The 21,793-nt window shown below is 33.7% G+C and overlaps 1 protein-coding gene across 9 annotated transcripts in view; it reads right to left on the bottom strand.

Annotated features, from left to right (window-relative positions):
- Positions 1–21,793, bottom strand: part of LOC118188601 (SEC14-like protein 2) — a 171,850-nt gene that overhangs the window by 15,196 nt on the left and 134,861 nt on the right. For all 9 annotated transcript variants that reach the window (XM_035359083.2, XM_035359088.2, XM_035359086.2 and 6 more), the window contains 2 exons: positions 19,458–19,561; positions 1,796–2,111 (listed from right to left, as the gene is read on the bottom strand). In XM_035359083.2, the coding sequence (XP_035214974.1) occupies positions 1,796–2,111; positions 19,458–19,561 (420 nt within the window). The remainder of the gene's footprint in view (positions 1–1,795; positions 2,112–19,457; positions 19,562–21,793) is intronic.

A 21,793-nucleotide genomic window follows, 5' to 3' on the forward strand; every position in this document is an offset into this window, starting at 1 on the left:
AAACCACACGTCGATTTTTAATGTATTTAATTGGTATTCTTTTGACATAACTATAAATGTTTTCAAATTCAAACCATATAGTAAGTTTAGCATTTTCATTTAATACTCTATTAAATACTCTCATTTCAACAGCTTCATCTCCGAGAAACACTGCTGTATCCATATGAAGTGATACTTTTAACAATTTTTTGTTGTAGGTTAAAACTGAGCAGTAAAATGTAAATTCCATCAGCAGATTTTATGTAAATTTACATATGAATCATCTGAAATGTTTAGTTTATTCCTTAATGCAGAAGAAGAAAAATCCTCAAATAATGCAATTTTGTCCTTTTTGAAAAATTCATTAAAAATATGCTGATCTAGTACATTGGCTCTTTTTTCCTCTCTGCTCATCTTCGGAGGTGTTGGATTCTCAGATAAGTATTTTGGACAACCAGAAAAATGTATGAATAAGCATTGTTTTACAATTTAGGGTGTCCTTTACAAACTTTAATAACAGTGTCTTCGTTCTTTGGTAAATAATCGTACCGATGATATCATCTTCTCGAGAATGTTTCTCGCACACAACTCTCGCTTGGAATTTTTGAATCCAGAAATCCCTTTTAATATATCTTTTCGAAACTTGAATATCGGTGTATATTCATTGGCTTCATTGTAGTTCGACTTGAAGGCTGGAACGCAACATCGTGCAAGAATGAATGAAAAACTTAACTTATTTTAGCTCTGCAGAGAAGTCGATCGCTATATTTAATAACAAATACTAAACGAATAAGTAAAACTTAACTATCAGTCTGAACTTTATGAAAACAAATAGCTTAACTACTTTACTTAAATTACTTACCTCAAATTTAGTAATTAAAAACACAGGGCAAGATTAGATAGTCAGTTAATGAACAGCAAGCAACGCAGGAATTTTTCGCTTGTTGTGCCCACAGTGCAGCGCGAAGGATGAAAGTTCCGACGCCTTTTGTGACGTCAAATTACGTGACTTTGAAGCTGACCGGGCCATCTAAATTCGCGAAGGCCACTCTGTGGTCAACAGTACTTCTGCGGAAATCCATCCATGGCATGCGAGCTTCAGGCCTTTTTTTCTGCCAGTCTGCTCCGTTTTGGTGTGCTGTACCACGGCTAACAACTATAATTCTATTCTGGGCCATAAGTACGTTTACGGCCATTATATTGCTAGCCATACTCCGCCCTCTGTATGTTCAGTGACTGTGCATGTTCAGTGAATGAATAGGTTGATTTTGGGTATTTGCGTGCCAAGTATTTCATTGAGCTTTTGTGTTGCGTGCAAATCTTCCGTCCCTATAATGTGTATTTTAATTTCACCGTGTGTAATAAGTATCCACGTGCCATCAGCAGCAATCCTCTTCAGAAACGGACGAGCACAACAGGTATACTACTACGAATCTTGATGTTTTAAGTGTTGCACCATATGTATTTCTTAAGGTAAACTGTTACAAATTAAACAATACCATTCAGGCAGTAGTTAAGGATTTATTGGTTGTAAATAATATATGAATAGTTAAGTACAAAATTTAAGAACATTTTTTACCATCATATATTTTTTTGCTATTTTACTTAGATTTCTTTTACACTAAGTGATAAAGATTTAGTGCAGGAAACGATTGGTATAATTCTTTTTGGAATATTATGAGGTACGAAGCTAGCTATATATCCTTTCTATAAATGACTGAAATGCAGCTAAAAATGAAACTTTTATAGCTATAGGCTTTGATCAAAGACAATAATAACAACTTAATAAGCCGAGAAAATATAAAGGAATACTTACAAGTGCCAGGAGCATCACATAGAAAGGTTCCAGATTCGGGCACTAGGTGACAGAATACTCGCTCCATTGGCAAGAGTTCATCGTAAGTTACAGAACTATCATTTTCTCTCTTACGATAAAATCCAATTGCGATGTCTTTGGTTGGAGTCTCAAAGATCCATTCGACTTTGCAGTTGAAGTCTGGAACATGGATCTCAACAAAACGATATGACTGGCGAGGTACTTTAATGCATGTTACACCTTCTTCTTCTTCAAGGGGTTTAACAGACTGTTGAAGCGCATAACATTCAGGTGGGATCATTCCTCCAAAATTGATCTGGTAAAGAATATTCAACAGTTTTAATACTGCTTATTCAGAAAATATGTTTTAAAAATATGTTGTGATGTGGAAAGATGCATTACGGCATGCATTTCGTAATAATGAATCTCGCGAAAAAGAGAAAATTAAAAATAAATGTTAAATGAAAACAAAATAATAATAACAATAAAAGGCTTATCTGACTCCATTGCCAGAAAGAGTTCTTAAAGAAGGAAAAGCTTGCATGTAATAAATCAGTATCAAAATTAAAATAAAATAGGTGGAAAATCGGCAGTAATAACACATATATATAAAATATGTACGAAAGAAATCATTATCAGGTTTCAAGTTTTTCCGGGGACAGATGTTTGCAATGACAGCAGTTCTTTGAGCTATGATGCGCGTATGGATAGTTCTAAGAAACTAAAATTTCAGGAAAAGGCTATACTGACACATTTAGCGATGCATAGCTAAGCAGAGTGAAAAAAGATCTCAAAAAATAATTCTAATTTCTTTTTTATATATGTAGTCCTATAAGTCAGGTATTTATTCCTCATATTTATTTATGGTTTAGTCGGTATTACGCAACACATTGTTGCAGTTTCGTAATTTTAAACGAGGTTTAGTACGATACGGAAGGGGGAAATAGATACTCTTAGTATAGTGGTTTCCATAAATAATTTTTTTAAAAAAAATTATGATTAAAAAAATATCAAGCTAAACCCCTGAAAAATTCCATAAATTACATTGCTAATGTTAGCTAACTTCACAATCGGCAAAGAGGAGCTCAATTTTCAGTGACAGATGAATTTTAGAATTTTGAATGAAACTGGTAAGTTGGAGTTGATGCTTTCGATGGTATCCAATATCATGAATAATAAACAACAATGAATAACAAAGGTTTAATGAAAATCTAAATACTTCACGTAGTTAAAGAGTTTCTGCAGTAAATTTATCAATATTTTTTTCGAAATTTGAAAGTGTATTATTGTAAAATCGAAAATTGAATAACGGGGAAATCTCAGATAAGAGGCACTTTGCGCAATTTTTTCCGCCATCTTGAATCATGAAAAATCGCCGTATCCTCGGGAAGCATTTTTTGACGCCAAAGAGGCAAATGGCATCAAAATGCGCTTTCCAAAAATTCCTCTTCAGCCCAGTATCGGGGGAAATGCTCCGCTGGCCGAAAATTGCGTAAGGCAAAGTGTAGCGTTTGGGGGTCTACCATACACATGGAACAAATTGTAAGCGATTAGTCATTGTTGTGATTAAGTAAATCTATGCACTTTTTTTCGTCTTAGTAATTTAGGCTATGCTATAGTATCTAACTTCAGCATTATTAACTTTTACACTTCTCTTTTTTAATTCTTACCATTAATTTGAAGAATTATCTGTAATGGTTGTATATGTTTGAAAACATGTTCTTTATATAAATGTAGTAGTGATCACGAAACTACAATATATATCACATAGTTAAAGGTGAAAGCTTTAAAATTAAAATATGCATGTATCTCCACAACAATATTACGTCCTCGAAATGCATTCCTGGCTATTCAATCATCATCCAGTCCTGTTTATATTGGACATTCCGGATTCTTTTAAGCACATAATTTCGCTTAATAATGTTAAGGTGTTATTTTTAATTTTTTGTTTAAGTGCGAAAATAGTTTCATGTAGGTAAGCAAAGAAATGTAATCCTGAATTGCATAACTGCAAGGAAATAAGATTTGTAACAAGCGCTTCTATAGCTTTTCACGACGTTATGCAATTGTTTAAATTTCGGAAAAAGACCAATCAAATCAGTGGCGTAGCTAGGGTGGGGCAAGGGGGGACATCTGTCCCCGGGCGCAGCATCCAGAGGGCGCCAAATTGATGCTACGAAATTTTTTAATGAAATGTTTTCTATTTTTGGCACACAGGAAGGGGCGCAAATTCTTCAGTTGTCCCCAGGCGCTGGAATCCTAGCTACGCCACTGAATCAAATAGAATATGATAAGATTAATTGAATTTGTCTGTATTTATTCTATGAAAGGATAAATCATAAAATATTATTTTTGTGCAATTTTAACGTTGTCTATCACAGTGGTTTCAAAATGGCAGCCTCCGAAGCAATTTTATGCGGTGCGCAAATGTATTTTAATTATGCATTTGTTGCAAATACAGTGATGCAAAGATTTCTATGTTTTACTTATTTGAAGTTTGAGTTTATATTACATTAATTACTATTGAACATGAGTAACACATCAGAAAAATCTATAAATATAAATCTTATTCAAAGATTTGAAGATACAAATTTAATTAACTTTTATTCGTTTTTTGTGAAAAAATTTAAAAAAAAATTGCTCATGTTTAGGCTAGTGGTTTAGATTTTTTACTGATAGACCCAATTCTTTTATCCACAAAATCCTCTATACAAAGAAATCAGTGAAATATGCTTGACGAAGAAAAATAACAGAATAATGTTTGTTTAATATTTTATACTAACTTATCATCATTTCAGCCTTATTAACATTTTATTGGATTTTTAATAATTATATTTGAATATAAACTTGGTTATTAGGGGGTTAAAAAACTACTTTTATGATACAGGGTGTCTTTCAGCCGTCTAAGGGTAAACTGTTGCATACTGGTAGCTCGTCTTGAAGTCAAGCCCCGAATAACGGGCTTCCCTTCCCTTATGCAAATATCCAGGCAGTGCTTTTTATATTCTAAAATAATCCTAATCCTATTTATACATGGACTTAATAAGAAAAAAGGCATTTGGTTAGATTAAACAAATGACTTTCATAAATTAAAAAGTATATATATATATATATATATATATATATATATATAAAGTATATATATATATAATGTTGTAGGATCTTAAATTCATTTAGTGCGAAAACAAGTTACTACTACTTGCGCAATTGCTGCAAAGTAAGTTAATAATAATTTATTTGCTAAATAATATTGATTAATTGATTATATTATCTCCTAAGTTTAATTAAAGTAGAATTATCTTAAAAGAGTGAATCCATACTAGTAAGTTATATTTTGAAAGATGTTTTGAAGTAACTTGAAAGTAAAATATTAATAATGTTTTAACGGGGACTGGAATTAAATCATCATGAAGAACAGAATTTCAATTGTAAAAGGAATAAATGAAAGGCAAGAATTAAATTAAATGCATGTAAACATTGTCATTGATCGGAAATTAGTTGACTTTTCAAGGAGAACAAACCAACTCCCGTTCAATGAACAATAATTAATAATAAATACATACGAAGGTGTTTCGTCTTTACTCGAGCAATAAGGCTAAGCCAAACCGGCAATTCAAGTCAGGCCAAATATTTCCGCGAATAGAAGGGATTATGAACCAATGCTGATATTCAAAGAACTTATTCTTATGAAGCATTTAACCAATTCAATTTTGAGTGAAAAGAAATTTCTGCAGTGAATTTCGGAAAAAGTCGAGTAACCGTCCCCCGACACCCTCGTGTTTATGCATTTGAGTTCAAAATTATTTGTACAAATTAAACATTGGAAATTGTCATTATGAAATAGAATTCAAAGTATAAAGTTGAAATAAACATTAGAAGATTACAAAATATAAGATAAATAATGCAAATTGATGACCTTATTACAATTAATAATTTTACTAAAATTGAACACTCCGAGATTTATCCAAATTGTCTTACACTTAATAAAACTAATAATTCACAAAATAGCATACACTATTTAGATCTTCAAATTATTAACTACAAAAAAAAAATTACTTTTGAGAAAACAAGAAACTTTAATTTCAATACTAACAAATTAATAAATTGGAATTCCAACATATCCAAAAAAGTAATCAACAATACAATAATAAATTAAATACAACGCATTAAAAATATCTGCATAGATACAATAGATCTACAACGCGAAATTTTGCTCCTTATTAAAATTCTCAAAAATAATTTAATACCCAATCAATTTATTAACCATTGCCTTAAAAGAGCAGGCGTTAAATATTCACTCTAAATCATTTAACTGAAAGGGATATGATAATTTGTTCCTAAACCTGAGAAGACGGTGTAAGTTGGATGACTATCAGTCGAAGGATTTGTACATAGCATAATTATAAAGCTGTATATAATGTAAAAAGCTCATTGTCTACTAGATCTAGACTTATGGTGTTACTAAAAAAATGGGCCTATTTCATAATCTTTAGTCTGTCAAATAGCTCTTTGACAGTGAAAATTCCTTTTTTTTCTTTTCTTAATTTCTTAATCGTTACGACACGGCAATTAGCCAGACATTAATTAATTTCCATTCACTAGTATTTTCAAAAAATTTTAACAGACGGTTTCCCTCAAATAAGAACTCCACAACATACGTCCCTGAAGAATTCCTAGTCCCTCCCACTACCATAAATTACTTCACACAAGTCTGACCGACTGATATAATTCAAAGTTCCCGCTGCCGATAAAGAATTTCGGAAACACAACCCTTCTGAGTCAGACGCGAAGAGAACACTTTGCCCTCTTCCCACTAGAAAGAACGTAAGTTAATTAATGCTTTTTCTGGCCTTTTATATCTTCATGTACATTCCCTTTTCTTATTATATATTATTTTAATTTTAATTTTAATTTTTAATTTTTTGATTTGTTTTTGCAAAGATTGCATTATATTTCTCATACATATAATTTTCTAATGCTTGCGATTTTCTAATGATTGCATATAATTTTCTAATGTTTATTTCAATTACTTTGAATTCTATTTCATAATGCCAATTTCCAATGTTTAATTTTTACAAATACTTTTGAATTAAAATGCATAAACACGAGGGTGTCGGAGACAATTACTCAAGCAATAACAATTTTACTGCAGAAATTGCTTTTCTCTCAAAATTGAATTAGCCCAAATATATAATAGGAATGAGTTCTTTGTTTCTCTGCATTGCTTCTTAATCCCTTCTATTCAGGGAAATGTTTGGCCTAGCTTGAATTGCCGGTTTGGCATCGCCTTATTACTCGAGTAAAGGACGAAACACCTTCGTATTTATTTCTTAATTATTGTTCATTGGACGGGAGTTGGTTTGTTCCCCTTGAAAAGCCAACTGATTTCCGATCAATGGCAATGATTACTTGCATTTAATTTAATTATTTGCTTTTAATTTTTTTTTTACAATTGAAATTTTGTTATTCATGATTTAATAAAAGACCCTTGTAAAAATATTTAACAATTTACTTTCAAGTTACTTTAAAACAATTTTCGAAATTGAACTTACTAATTATGGATTCACTCTTTTAAGATAATTCTACTAAAATTAATCTTAGGAGATAATATAATCAATATTTCTTTAGTAAATAAATTATATATATATATATACATAATAAAAAGTTATTATGTATATATATATATATATATATATATATATATATATATATATACATAATAACTTTATATATATATATATATATATATATATATATATATATATATACAGTCTTTGCATTTTCTATAGTCTACTTTTAGAATTAGATTTATCTAAAGGTTTAGCTAGAATTTCAAATATTTTTAAAATTTTCAATAACTGGAAAATGAAATATTACTGAAGATGATTTGAAAATATTTCTTAACCATTTTAAAGGCATAATTCACTATTTTGTTTGTAGAATTGCTGAGTGGGTAAATGTGCTACTTCTTGATTGGATAGTTTCGCTAACAAATTCTTAATGAACTAATTAAACACGTCTTTTTAGCCTTATCGTCTGTTATGTAAGCAAAACCACTGGTTAAATGTAAAACTATTGAATTATTTCTAATAAATTGAATTTTACACATATTAAAATTTACGCAAATGTAATACATTTGTATGGTTAAAATGGATTTAATAATTCAAATAATTTAAACAACGAAAGATTCTGAACTCAAGGACAAGAGGATTTAAGATTCAAGTTTACGAATCATGAGCCCAGCTTTGTACGAAAAGTAATCTTTCACATTAAAAACAAATTGTAATTCAATAAAAAATGTTATGCTACTTTATTAACTGTAAACGCTTTTTAAAAAATAGTTCATTTTACATTACGATGGTTATTTATATACCAAATCTTTTAGTAAAGCAGTATTTAGAAACTAAATTTCACTGGAATTAAGTTTCTAAAATTATTATGGCTACAATCAAGTCCTGTTTCCGCGATTCCTCTTTCCGCGTTTTTCAAAATCCTTCCTATTCCTGCGAAATCGAAGAGTACAGTCCCCCTTCCCCAGCATCTCGGGGAATGTCACGATAAGTCATTAAGAAGTGTTGGGCAGTTTTTTTGTGAATAAATTAGTCTTTATCTTAACATTGTCAGACATTGTGTCTTAGTTGAGGATCCTCTCAGAATCTCTAGTTTCATTCTATCTGTCATTTTGTTACGATATTAGCTGTTATTTTCACTTCTTATTTTAATCAATGTGGATATTTTAGACATTATTAAAACTAAATTGAAAAAAAAAAAAAAAAAAAAAAAAACTTTAGCCCTTTATAGAGGTTATCAATATCGAATCCGGAATAGAAATAAAGAAAATGCAGTTTATTGGATTTGCATCAATGAAAGAATTAAAAACTGTAAAGGTGCAATTAAGACCAAAGAAGAAGTCGTTTTAGAAGAAAAAATTCATTTATGTCAACCTAACACAGCAGATTCTTTAGTAAAAAAGCAAATATTTTCATTAAAAAAAGAGCGAAAGAAGAAAATGCTCCGCTTTCTCAAATTTAAATGAAGAAGTTGGAAAACTATACAGTCAAGGCTTTGACATATTAACCAATATTCCTCAGTTTTCAAGTGTTAAAACAGCTCTATACAAATCTAGGCAAAGTGCCAAAGGATACGCTCGAGAAGCTACTTGTATGGAAGATTTAGAAATTCCTAACGAATCATTAGCAACGGATGATAACTTTAGTTTCTTGTTGGTCGATGATTTAAAAAAGATAGCTGAATTTTGGTTTTTTTCCCCAAGAAAGAAGAGAAGAAACCATGAAAAGCAGTAAAACTTTCTTTATGGATGGAACTTTTAAAAGTTGTTCAAAGCTTTCTTCTCAAATTTATACTATCCATGTTAATACTGGGACTATTTCAAACGAGATTAATGCTGTTTCTGTGTTGCTTTGCTTACTCCCCGATAAGAGAAAGCAGACTTATGAGAGATTGTTTTGTTTAATTAAAAATCATCTTTCCGACTGCGATCTTAAACAAGTTGTGATGGATTTTGAAATTGCAGTAATAATTTCGCTGGAAAATCATTTTACTTCCATCAAAATAGGAGGCTGCAATTTCCACTTAAATCAGTATCTCTGGAGAAAGATACATGACTTGGTACTTGTTAACGAATATGGGAATAATGAAGAAATTAGAATTCACCTCAGAATGTGCTTGCCTCTTGCATACATACCCGCGGAATATGTCGATTATGTTTGGCTGTTTATACAAGAAAATTCACCTTGTAATGGAAGATTAGAGGCATTTTATGATTACTTTGTTGAGCAATGCCTTGAAAATGACGTCGTAACTATACAGATGTGGAACTGCAATGAAATATTTCACAGGACAAATAATATTGTTGAAAGATGGCATTATAAATTAAATTCCCTATTAGAAAAATCCATTCCAAAACTTCAGAACTGAAAAAATTTTGAAAAACGAAGTTAAAGAAAGTGATTCTTTTATCGACCGTTGTTACGTAAATTTAGAAGGGAAGAGAAGGAAAAAAAAATGTAAATAAAAAAGAGGAAAAAATCCAACGCATTACTCATGTGTTTTACGGACCACAATGTAAGAAAATGTTTATTATGTCTTTCTTATCTATAAAAATTTGACTGAGACATGTGACAAATTTTCTCTAAAAATAACTTAATAATAATGTTATGTAGATAACTATCTAATTTTTTTTTTCTGTTGAGAAAAGTTCAAGTTTAATTATTTTTATTTAGGAAAAATAAGAATCAAATAATTTTTTGATTAATAATTTAATTTATTAATATTCTGTTATCTGAATTTTTACGTTTTGGAAAACCAATGCTTCAATGATATTTTTTAAAATTAAATTTAACCTGGAAAACTTTGTATTAATATTAAAGATTCAGGAAAAGACAAAAATTCTGCTGCGCCATTTTTTTCTTTCTTTTCCAAATCGAATGTTCTAGAAGGAAATTTCTTTGTCTTCGTTGCTAGGTGAAGTGGAGTACGTGACATGGGTCAAGGGTTAATAGTTGTTTATGAGAAAAGGTCAACAGGCTGGCGAAAGAGGTGTCACTTTGTCTGCCTGTCCTGACTGGTTGCTCTTGCGCAGATAGGCTGTTTTGTGCGATTTGGTGGAAAGGGTGGAAATTTGGTCCTTAATGGGGGCGCCCTGCTTGAAAATTATGGTGTTGGGAATTTTGAGTGGAGCTTGGAACTGCGCTTTCGTAGAGCTAAATTCGGGCTTTGCAGGGACCGTATTTGTACTGTCGTGTCCGTTCCTTCGGCTGCGGTGGAGCTATATTGCCAGATTATCTGGTAGTTCAGGGAGAAGTGCCCCTGTCGGCGTCCGTGCGTCGCTAGCGAGCCGGAAGATCGCTTGAGGGTGCCAGCGGGCGTCTGGAACCTCGATATTGGGCTGTCCATATCCTTCCTCGCGGCGCCATCAGGTGGACTCCTGAAAGGACCTAGTTTCAGTTCTTTACCGGAGTAATGCTCCATATCAGAACTTAGACGAATGTTTTCTTTGGACTTAGATTTTTCCTTCCCCTTCTGATGGGGTCGTGGAATGTGAGTTTCTGGACACTCCGTCAATTTGGATTGCGGGGGCGCGCCGGCTCTACCGATTGGCGTGCGATTCCTTTGGAGCGCCACTAGAGTTTGTGGCTTTAATCTGTGCAAGGCCGTCTCCGAGACAGCCAAGAAACGGAGTCTTTTTCTTCTAGCGAACTGTGCCTGAAAGATAATGACGGATTATTCCTGCGAGATTCATGCAAGATTTGCGTCTTCAAGTCCGTCAACTGTGTAATGGTTGCTGATAACGGTTCTGGAATGTTGTCAATTGCCTAGAACGTTGATGCCTCAGTAGTATTACTATTTGTGTTGCGAAAACTTGATTTCATGACCTCATGTGAAAGGAAGCTGATCCCACGCTCTGAAGAACTGTCCTATCCAGTTGCATCTGAGATTGAGGAGCGGTAATTTTCCCTGCAATATTCGCAGCGGATTTTCCGATTGTCAACTTGTACGATGGTGTACTTATATCCGGATTCACCGAAAACTCGAGTACAATTTTGGGCCTTGAATTGAGGCTTCCAGATGCGCACGTTCCGGCTTTGGACGGCTAAGTGGATAAGTACCTTTTTCCCCTTCTCATAATTTCGCGTTAGAAGTTTCTGAGTGTCCTAGTAGTATGTCACGAGCGTTTAAATGAATTGAAATTTGAAAATAATTAACAAAAAATTGAACTCTAATTGACCTGCTGAATTTGTCTATTGACCATGTTTTTTTCTGTTTCCTTACTAAGCATGATAATAATTGAGAAGACTTGGCTGAAGTACCTGCATTTGTCTAAGACCTGCTTTTAATTAGCCATTTACCTAAAATTTGTAACAACAACAACAACAAAAGAATGTATTTCTAAGGAATTAAGGTTGGCCACGTGGTTGATGTACTAAGAAAATTTGTAAGGGCACCCCCTTATCTTTAATGTCCTATCGTAATAGTGTTCCTCATGTTAAATTACTGTTCACTCTTCCTAACGTAATTCGAATTAATTATTAATTTTGTTAGCAGAAATTGTAATTAGAAAAAATTAAAAAAGAAATGAAAAGAAAAATAGTAAAATGAGCTTTAAATAATTAATAGTGAGATAGATAGGATTTATACATGTATAAGAAGAAGATAATTGTACTACATTTTGTCTTCTTAGTTAGGAAATAAAATTGCTAATTAATGGTTAGAATGTATTATGTTTTTCTTGTGTTTCGTTATTGTCATTCATCTAATCGTTTTCATGAGCACGGTCCCGGAAGGTATATAAACACAACGCAATTTTTCCTACGCAATTATGATCAAAAATGTTAATTTAGTTTTCACTTATTTTTTTTTATGATTACCTTAGGCTTTGATTTAACTGAGTTGCTGATTATTAATGTTTATCATGAGAAACCACATCATTACATTTAGTAATATCCGTATTAGCTTCATTTTATGTTATTTATTTAGTTCGGATTCACCCGTTTGTATTGTGGCGTAAAACTCACAATACAACAATAATTTAAATTAAAAAAGGAAAGTGATTAACATCATTCAACTTTTAAAAAAGCCCAGTTTTTTAATTGCCTGTCCTAAGCCTGGAAAAGTGTGACGAAAGTTGGATTTTCGCTATCATTAAATTAATAATTTTAGTTATAAGGTATTTTCCCCTCCTTTCCATATGTGTTCGTGGTGTAATTGAAAGCATACTCAACGCGTATTCAAGAGGTCCAAAGTTCGAGTCTCGAGAAGGGCATTGCATACTTTTCCCGTTTCCTGCATTTATTAAACCTAATGACAAGTGGCGCCCGAGCTAAAACGTGGGGGACCATAATTCGTCACCACCAGAGTTTGGCGACTTGGTACCTCCTCCCCAGTCGTCCTTTAAAAAAGGGACCATATAGGGTATCTTCTCTCTTCTTTACGCATGCCTTCGTGGTGTAATTGATAGTATACTCGGCGCGTGACGAGAGATCCCTGTTCGAATCTCGACGAGGGCATTGCGTATTTTTCACGTTTCCTGCATTGATTAAACCAAATGACTCTAAAAAGTAATCAATTTCATTAAATTTCGTAATTGTAGCATGCATTTTAAGGGATTGTCAGAGATTTCATGTACATGGATTTTAAGGGATTATCAGGGATTTGAAGAATATCACAATACTCCAAGCATATTGAATTCACCGCTTTTAAAATATCCATCGTCACAGTAAACCATCGTCACAGTCACGTCACAGTAAGTCACTTGATAGTTGCCTTAAAGAAGTTGACTGTAATTAAATTCAATTACAATTGTTGAACCAGTGTTTCCGAAGTTTTTAATAGTGCAACCATAGGAATAAATTTAATTGAATTGCGAATCGCGTTTACGGTTGCAACTGCAAGTGACTCACAAAGTACACTTTCTCTTAAAAAAGAAGCTATATGAATAGAAGACTTAGAAAAAGAGTATTATAAAATGAAATAATATCAAATAAGTTGATAATAATTAGCAATTTCATTATGTACATATATATATATATATATATATAACTGAATTATTTAAAATATACTTTATAACTGCTTATATTTACTGTCAATAATTACTTACAAGTATATATACATGTAAAATGTAAAAAATACGATGGCTTTGCTCTACGCGAACAGGCAACCTCTAATTAACTTTCCGCAATTTCAGGATCTTCCCCTAGACCAGTACTTTCTCAGCATACTTTTATGTTTACATGCAATTATTTGCCATTTTAAGTGAATAAAACTATGGAGTTTTAGAAAATGAAATCTTTCGGTGTCATTATTTTTCCTGTCAGCCACTCAGCCATGTTCAGATTTTGATGCCAAGCTTCATTGATGTGACCGACTGCCAAAATATCACATACATAGTTAATTACTTTAAATTATTATGACAAATATACACAATCACTGCTGAATCACGCACTATACTCCTGGAAATTTTGAATTAAATCTTTGAAACTAATGGATTTATTTTTGACGATTAATAAATTTATCATTGATTTCTATTAATGCATTTGGATATTCAGGCAAATGAAAGTAAATGAAGTCCATTCAATAGAGGTTCAGATGTTATGTTTCTCAAATATGACTTTGACAGTTCGCGGGTAGGGGGAAAAATCTTCTTTTGGCTAGGACAAGGTTTGTCAGAAGTTGCGATGATATTCGAGGTTTATTTTCTTCTGATCCACGTTTCTTTTCGTAACGAATATTTAATCTGAAAGATTTTATTATAAGTCACCTTTATGCAGAATTTCCGAAAAATATTATTTTGACTTTAGGAAACGATTTTTTAGTTCAATGATCGCCAAACTTATGAAGCTTCTGAGCTACCGTACCGTTTTTGAATCCTACTGTGAGCTACCGACCATAGCATATAACGAAAAGAATCTAAAATTGAATCGTACATAAGAAAGAAATTGAGGTTTACTTAGCAATAAGTATCAAATGTAACAGATTTTTTATCGCACTTATTACCTTTAATAAGAAAGATGAAACTCATTTTTGTTATCAACAAGTTTTTTAGTGTTAGGAGAGTAAGTAGTGGCTGCTATTCGAATACCGTTGTTCAAGTTCCATCAATGAGTCTGTTTCTGTACTTATTTTTAGTAAATTTCATACTGGAAAAAGAAATCTCTCATAGATATAGAGAGCTGAACATTGCCTTCATTTGGACACGGACCGGGATCAAAACTGGGTATTTATCTTTAGCAACAAGAGACCAAATATTTTCAGAGCTTGAAGAAAATGATTTTAAAGATAAATCCTTTTGAAAATCAATCAATTCCAACTTCACTGCAGCATTGCCTTCTTGAAAATCAAAACGCTGCATGACACAAGTACAGATCTCTTCAGCATCAATCTCTATAAAAGACGATTTGATAAACTGTGCAACAATTAAAATCCTTTCGAAATATTGGAAGCGTTTGTTGAATTCTCTTTTCAAATCAGAAATAATTTCAACATATTGTTTGCTGTTGTAAGGAGGCGTTAAAGAACCTTACTTGTCAATGGTTTGTTTCAAACAGACAAAAGTGTTTACATTCAACTTGGATGATACTCTATTGCCACAGTTCCAACTTTTTTTTTTTTTTTTAGAATGAAGCAAGATCTGAAATTGTTCTGCCAATATCTTTTTCTTACCTTGAAGCTGCAAGTTAAGGATATTTTAGCTTTTCGGTGATGTCTGCGAGGAAACCAAAATCCTGCAGCCAAACCGGATCTTCCAGTTCAATGAAGGATTCGCCTCGTTCCTTCAAAAATTCTACTAAGACAGTACGATCTATCTCTACCTTTCCACATCCACTGACTTAGATCCTACAATGAACCTGGCGAATTCTCGCACAGACGCTTAGGGCAGATTGGTCTATATGCTCGTAGACCTGTCAGATGCGTTCCACTTACTGCAACTCACTGTCGCCTGCGGTTAGCCTGGAGTAGAGAGCATGCATTGTGGAAACAGCTTGCAGTCTGATTCTCGCCGGACTTTCATATGGAGAGCTCCAGGTACCCGTTACCACCAAGAAAACATCTTTGAACGACACCGTTACGGTGGTGCAGGAGTGCTCGTTTGGGGTGGAATTATTCTGGGTTCCAGAACTGACCTGCATGTTCAAATTGGAACCATGACAAGCCAAATCTATCGGGACGTCATTCTGGAACAACATGTACGTTTGTTTCGGGGCGCCATGGGCGCACAATTTGTGTTTATGGATGACAACGCCCGTCCTCACCGTGCAAACAGCGTAAGCGAATGCCTTCAATCGGAGGATATCACCCGTATGGACTGGCCAGCATTTTCACCGGACTTGAATCCAGTAGAGCACGCGTGGGACATGCTTGGCTGACGAGTTGCAGCCTGTCAACCTCCTCCTACATGTCTACCGGAACTTCGGAGAGCATTGCTTTTTGAGTGGTGTAATATCCCCCAAGATCAGATCGATAATTTGATATTCAGCATGCCTAGGCGTTGTACGGACTGTATTGCATCGTCTAGAGACATACAATGTATTAACAATCATACTAATCACGTAATATTGGTTTTTTGTAAATAGGTTTTTTTTTGTAATTTGCTCCAGGGAGAAAAAATCGCTAATTTTTTTAATAATATTAAATATATAGCATCTTTTTTTGCTCTTTACCTTTTGTTTAATAAATAAGCTTTACAAATAAGTCAAATTTGTTTTGCTTCTAACTCTTCCTTTGCCTGATTTTGCATTATCCTTAATTTATAGACATGAGTGTAGTTCATCAATCAGTGCTCTAAGGAAACGTCACTGAATTGCATGTGCTCTAACTTTGTTCACTAATTTTGTGACTGTTTGCATTAGCCTGCTCGTACTTCGAAACTTTCCACACAGTGATTCTTTACGTATTACTCAATAGTAAGATAGAAATTTCGGAAAGCTGCTGTCTTTAAGACACAATATTATGAATCCCTTCTCTCTACATACCATCGCATTTACTCCGTCAGTTGCTAAGCCCACTAAATTATGAGAATATTTTCAGAGTTGATAACATCTCTAACTTCTAAAAATGTGTCCGGTCCTGTTTCCGGTATAATCTTTACCAGCTCTTCTCTTATTTCGAAATTATCAAAAACGATTCTTGCTAAAATGTCCAACTGAGCTGTGTCAACAATATTAGTCGATTTGTCAAGTTGCAAGGATAAAAAGCTGCAGCGATCAAAGGGAATTTTAAGTTGTGGGATAACGTCAGAACTCATAACTTCAAGCCTTTTTATTGCTGTATTTGCAGAAAGCTGTACAGACTTAATAGCAGACATTATCACAGTTTTATTTTTGAAACTATCAAATTATGCATCTGCAGCTTCTAAAAACGCAGTTTTTTATTCTGTGCAAAAGTATTTGAAACTCCGAATGACGCCTCAGTTGCTGCTTTATTCTTGTTTAGTAGTTTCAAAAATGTTGATTGTTGAGAATTTAGATTTTAGCTGCCTTACCTTTTCTTGTCTTAGAGCAGATTTCAGCGAGAAAGCTTTTTCAATCTCTGCGTGAACGGTTTTGAAGTGATATTCAAATTTTCTCTTTTTCGTCAATTGAGACACCTGCATAGTACAGTAAACAAGCACAGTTTTTCTTTACCTGGGTAAAACAGTTCTCGGTTTCCCATTCCGAATGAAAGTGATAAGTTTTTTGCTTTTTGTTTGAACACGCCATCATTTAGTACCTATGCATAAATCAAACTACCCAAGTGGGCCCACCAGCGGACGAGCGGTAAAGTCGCTGAACACTGGTAGTTCGGTCCGAGGTTCGAATCCCGCGAACGGGCTGGCTGCATGGGTGTTTTCGTGGTTTTCCCCCATGTGTAACGTGTATACGAGCCAGCTTCCCTTAGCCCAGCTTTCCTCCACGAAGGCATCCCTCCCCTTAGGCAGATAGCCCTCGAGGCTTTGCCATAATCACACATACAAATACATACAAACTACCCAAGTTAGCAGATGCGTACTACACACAAGAAACCTATAATGTACACAACCTCACGCATATATAATCAACTATGAGATGAGGCCGACAATGGCATTTGCGCGGGAGAAACAATCAATTTTTGTCGTCAGCTCAGTAGAGAAATCAAGATTAGCCAAAGGCAATGTACCGTAAATGTCCCCGCGAGCTACTAATAGCTCGCGATCGACGGTTTGGCGATCACTGCTTTAGTTCATTGCCAAAATCATCGCAGAGTTTGAACATCACTCTCTTTCCTTTTAAATACAGTATTTATTACCTTCATTCCGGGAAAGATCTGAGATCGCAAATATTTTTCCATCATTTCTTTTTAAAATCCTGTTTTCTAAATCTAAAAATTTTTTGCGTTCCTACATTTCGCGAAAGGGCAAGGCACAGTCGGCACCCACTATGTAACCCTTTCAGAAGGTAGGTAATGAAGATTGATGATTTCGCGGAAACAGGAACATTTTTGACAACCGCGGAATCAGGAATCGCGGCAACAGGAAGACACCCCAACCGAGAGGTCATTGACAGGAAAAATTCGACACTTTAGTGTATTAAATGCTTTAAAACATAGAATAAAAATGTGAAATGGAAAACAACTCATTTTCGGTTTATTTCAAAGTTTAAATTGCATTTATAAAATTAATTTCTTTTTTAAGTACACTTTTTTAATCGCCATAAGAAAACACACGTTTCCTCCTAGATCATCCAAAAGGTCATGGATGAACAAATTCTTTCATATTTCAAAATTTCACAAAGCACATTAAGAGCATAGGATAGGGCTACTGCCTGATTTCAACTTGTAAAGAAAAGAAGAAAACGAAAATAATTTTAAAATGCTTCGAGAAAAGACTAACTTTTCTTTAGAAAACTTCGAGTTCAAGAAAATTGATTTTCGAGGAAGATGAACATTAGTTTGTGATATATTTATAATACATAATATTTTTTAAATTCCAACTTCTCTAATGTTAAGTTAATTAATTACAAAAAAAGCACATGAGAATTATCATAGATATCTGGAAGGAAACTGTCCCTATTATGAAAGTCTGACTTGTGATGAAATGAGAAACACAGCTAAACACTGATTAGCTAGACAAATTTTTGTTACCATCCAACAGACTAGTTGCATGCTTGTCCTCCATGAAGGCATTCCTCTGTTTAAAAAGGTAAACTTCTTGCGCTTTGTCTAAATTCAGTAAGCAATAACAATTGTACAGTTTGAACATAGGTGAATAGAACATTTTTAACAGATTAATGCATACTATTTTGCTGATTGATATTTTTTCTATATGGTAGCTATAGAAAAAAATAAATTTATAAAATCTATCTAATTTTTATAGCTAACTGTCTTTAAATTATTCTAAAAAACTCTGTAACTGGAAGAATGTATCACAGATCAGCATTTAAATTGATAAAGCTAATAAATCAGTTTTGGTGTAAACATATTATGTACCAAAAGGTACATGTGAAGTAAATATGTTTTGTGCAAATAAACTGGAAGCATTTTCCGGAATGTCTTCAGCAGAATTACAAAGAGCACTTCTTTTGCGGGTTTTATGGTTATATTACATGTTAAACATTATTTCATTTAGATTAAGAAAAATATACACATATCTCGTAAAAGTATATTATTTAGAAAAAATACCAAACAGGCACATTTTTGAAACATTAAATTACAGATCTGGATACTCCATTTACTATAATTACAATTATAAATACATTTCATAGTGACAAAACCATGTGTCTTTTTGATTTTGTGAGCTTTCATCAGTGTGGGCTTATATCAAGGTGGGCTTTTATCAGTATGGGCTTTTATCAATGTGCGCTTTCATCGGTGTGGGTATTTGTCGCGTGGGAAATTATTACAGTGGGGATTTTTTTTGTGGGCTTTTGTCGCGTGCGCTGTTGTCTATTGGGCTTTTGACAGGGAACCAATGCAGTGATGTATCTCTCTGACCATAAAGCCTTATATTTCCAATTTATACCTGATTACAGGTAGATCAAACAAAAAATAAAATGTTTCTTTCATATAGATTAAATAAAAAAATAAAGTGCCTCTCACATGTAGATTAAATAAATAACAAAACGTTTCATATATAAACTCGTAAAATATTTAATTAGGTAAAATGAATAAAAACTGTGCCAAAATTACTCACAATGCTTTCACACCGTGGATTTCCATCTGGGTCTGTTCGGTTACCACCAAAAAATTTTGGCAATACATCAGCATCAATATCAACTAAGAGAGCTTTTTTATAATCTAGAGGGAAAAATTGAACCGAATATTATAGTACTTTTCATGTTAGTTAATTTGCATTAGCCATATGCAGGTCTAATATTGCGGCGGCAGCGTTAATAGCGCTTTAATAAAATCACGCTACAAGGGAGCAACTACTTTTTATTCATTATTCACAATGTCAAATAGTAGTTACAAGAATACCACTTATTAGTCAATGACTGAATAGCATTGTAAAATGACTGTTTCATTGAACCACAAAAATCTCCCGATCGGCGTTTGAGACTGCCCATTACTCATGGTAATATATCGTCAAGGATATTGATGACGGCAGTCTGATGTGATATTTCATCTCCGATAAGATGGTACAATGTTTAATTCAGAAGTCAAACAACAAAAATCAGTGTTATATTTGCAAATTTTCCAGGACTAGTTTCCATGATTTTACCAAACCATCTTCCTCAGTTGCCAAAGTGCAAATGAACGAGATAAGCTATGGTGATAAGATAAGATAAGAATGAGTGGACAGGATTTAAGCTACTGGTGGATGTTTTTTTGAATAATTCTGGCTGCAGAAAAATGGAAAGTGTGATTTTCGGACTAACAGTGCTGGGCAACAGATGACTTCTGTGTTTCGTTTTCCCTAACATATGCATCATGTTCTTTAACGCGAAATTTTAAGGCTGTCTTAGTTTGACCAATGTAAATTAAACCACACTGGCAAGGAATCCTGAAAATACCCCAGGAATTCATATCTGGAATAGGGTCCTTAAGTATGGAACTGGGAATTTTATTGGTAGGAGAATAAACGGCCCAAAAGTTAAATTTCTGTAAAATACGTGCAATTTTATAACTAATTGATGGGAGGAAAGGAATGACAACAGAATTGTGATAATCTCCTAAAACAAGAGTGTGCCGTTTGGTGTGCTGAGATGCGAATTTTTTAACTGCTTGGTTAATAATGTTGGGTGAAGAGCGCCTATCAATAGCAATTTTTGTTGTTTGACTACTAAATTAATCTTTGTTCGGAGTGTTATTTTAACCTAAATGGTATAATGTGTTTCCAAAGCTTCTTGTTAGAGATACTCACTCAAGAAAGTAAAAATCATTATTCTCCCAAATACAGATTACTGAAATATTTAATCATTGCTCTTGAAATAAATTTTAACAGGGAAAGTACGATGTTAAGGAATCCAGCTCTCAGTGTTGAATAAACAAACAAAATGGCGGCTTTTTAGCAAAAGGGTGAGTCATCCGCATCACATTGATGCGTGACGTCAATTATACAACACCAATCAAAATACGCTAGGAACGCTGTCGCACACTGTATATGAAATATTTTCAATGGTTATTTTTAAAATAAGAAGCTTTATGAGAATACTTACACTGGAGAATTGAACTGAGGAGAATTATTTAGGCGTGTATTCCTTTGAAGGTATATTTATTTTTACTCGTGTGAAGATAATAATGACAGATATGAAACAAGACATTTATTTTGAGCTCGCAGCGAAATCTCTGATTCGTAATCTACTGATTTCGCGAAGGCGAACACTTAATCTAAATAACTAGCAGATAGTCAAAGTAATACGAATTCAGGGAATGAGCATGCAAAAAAGTTGCTTTTCTTATGAACGTCCTAGATTTTCAAAGTTTGATTTTTATTTTTGATATGTATAAGGTATGGCAATAAAGCTCATGTAGTGCACTTTTAATAATGCTTGTACAGTACCTGAAAACAGTGGGTAAAGTCCTCTTTCCGTATCGCATGGAGAGTACTCGTCACATGGCTTTGAATGTTTGGAATACATGAAAATCATTCTCTTTTAGGGCTCGTCTCAAGTGTCGGATAGCATAGAAGCCTGCTGGCGCAAGATCACGTGATTGAGGCGGATTACTGAAAGCATGGAGGTAGGAAGTCCTTTCTTACCTACATGACTAAAAGCTATAACTCCTGTAATAGGCCACAGATTGTTTCAGGAGGGGGGGGGTGCGAACGTCGCTGAGCAATATCACGGAGAAGGAATCAAGGGGTCGTCTCGGCATATTCTGAACATAACGATGAATCCTTTACATTCAATTAGCCTAAAAATTCAGGCAGTGTTAGTATTCATTGGTGATCGTTTTGGCTAGCATCTTCACTTTTTCACTATTTTCGTCGCTACGAGAGGTCACAAGCCTACTACACTAAGCAGCGTCTTCAATGGAATTTCGTCCATTCGGAAAACGTTTAAACCATTAAGAAACACAATTTAAAGA

The sequence above is a fragment of the Stegodyphus dumicola genome, chromosome X1 (assembly GCF_044657685.1).
Source record: "Stegodyphus dumicola isolate Sdum_Otavi_A_Nest chromosome X1, ASM4465768v1".
Taxonomy (NCBI): domain Eukaryota; kingdom Metazoa; phylum Arthropoda; class Arachnida; order Araneae; family Eresidae; genus Stegodyphus; species Stegodyphus dumicola.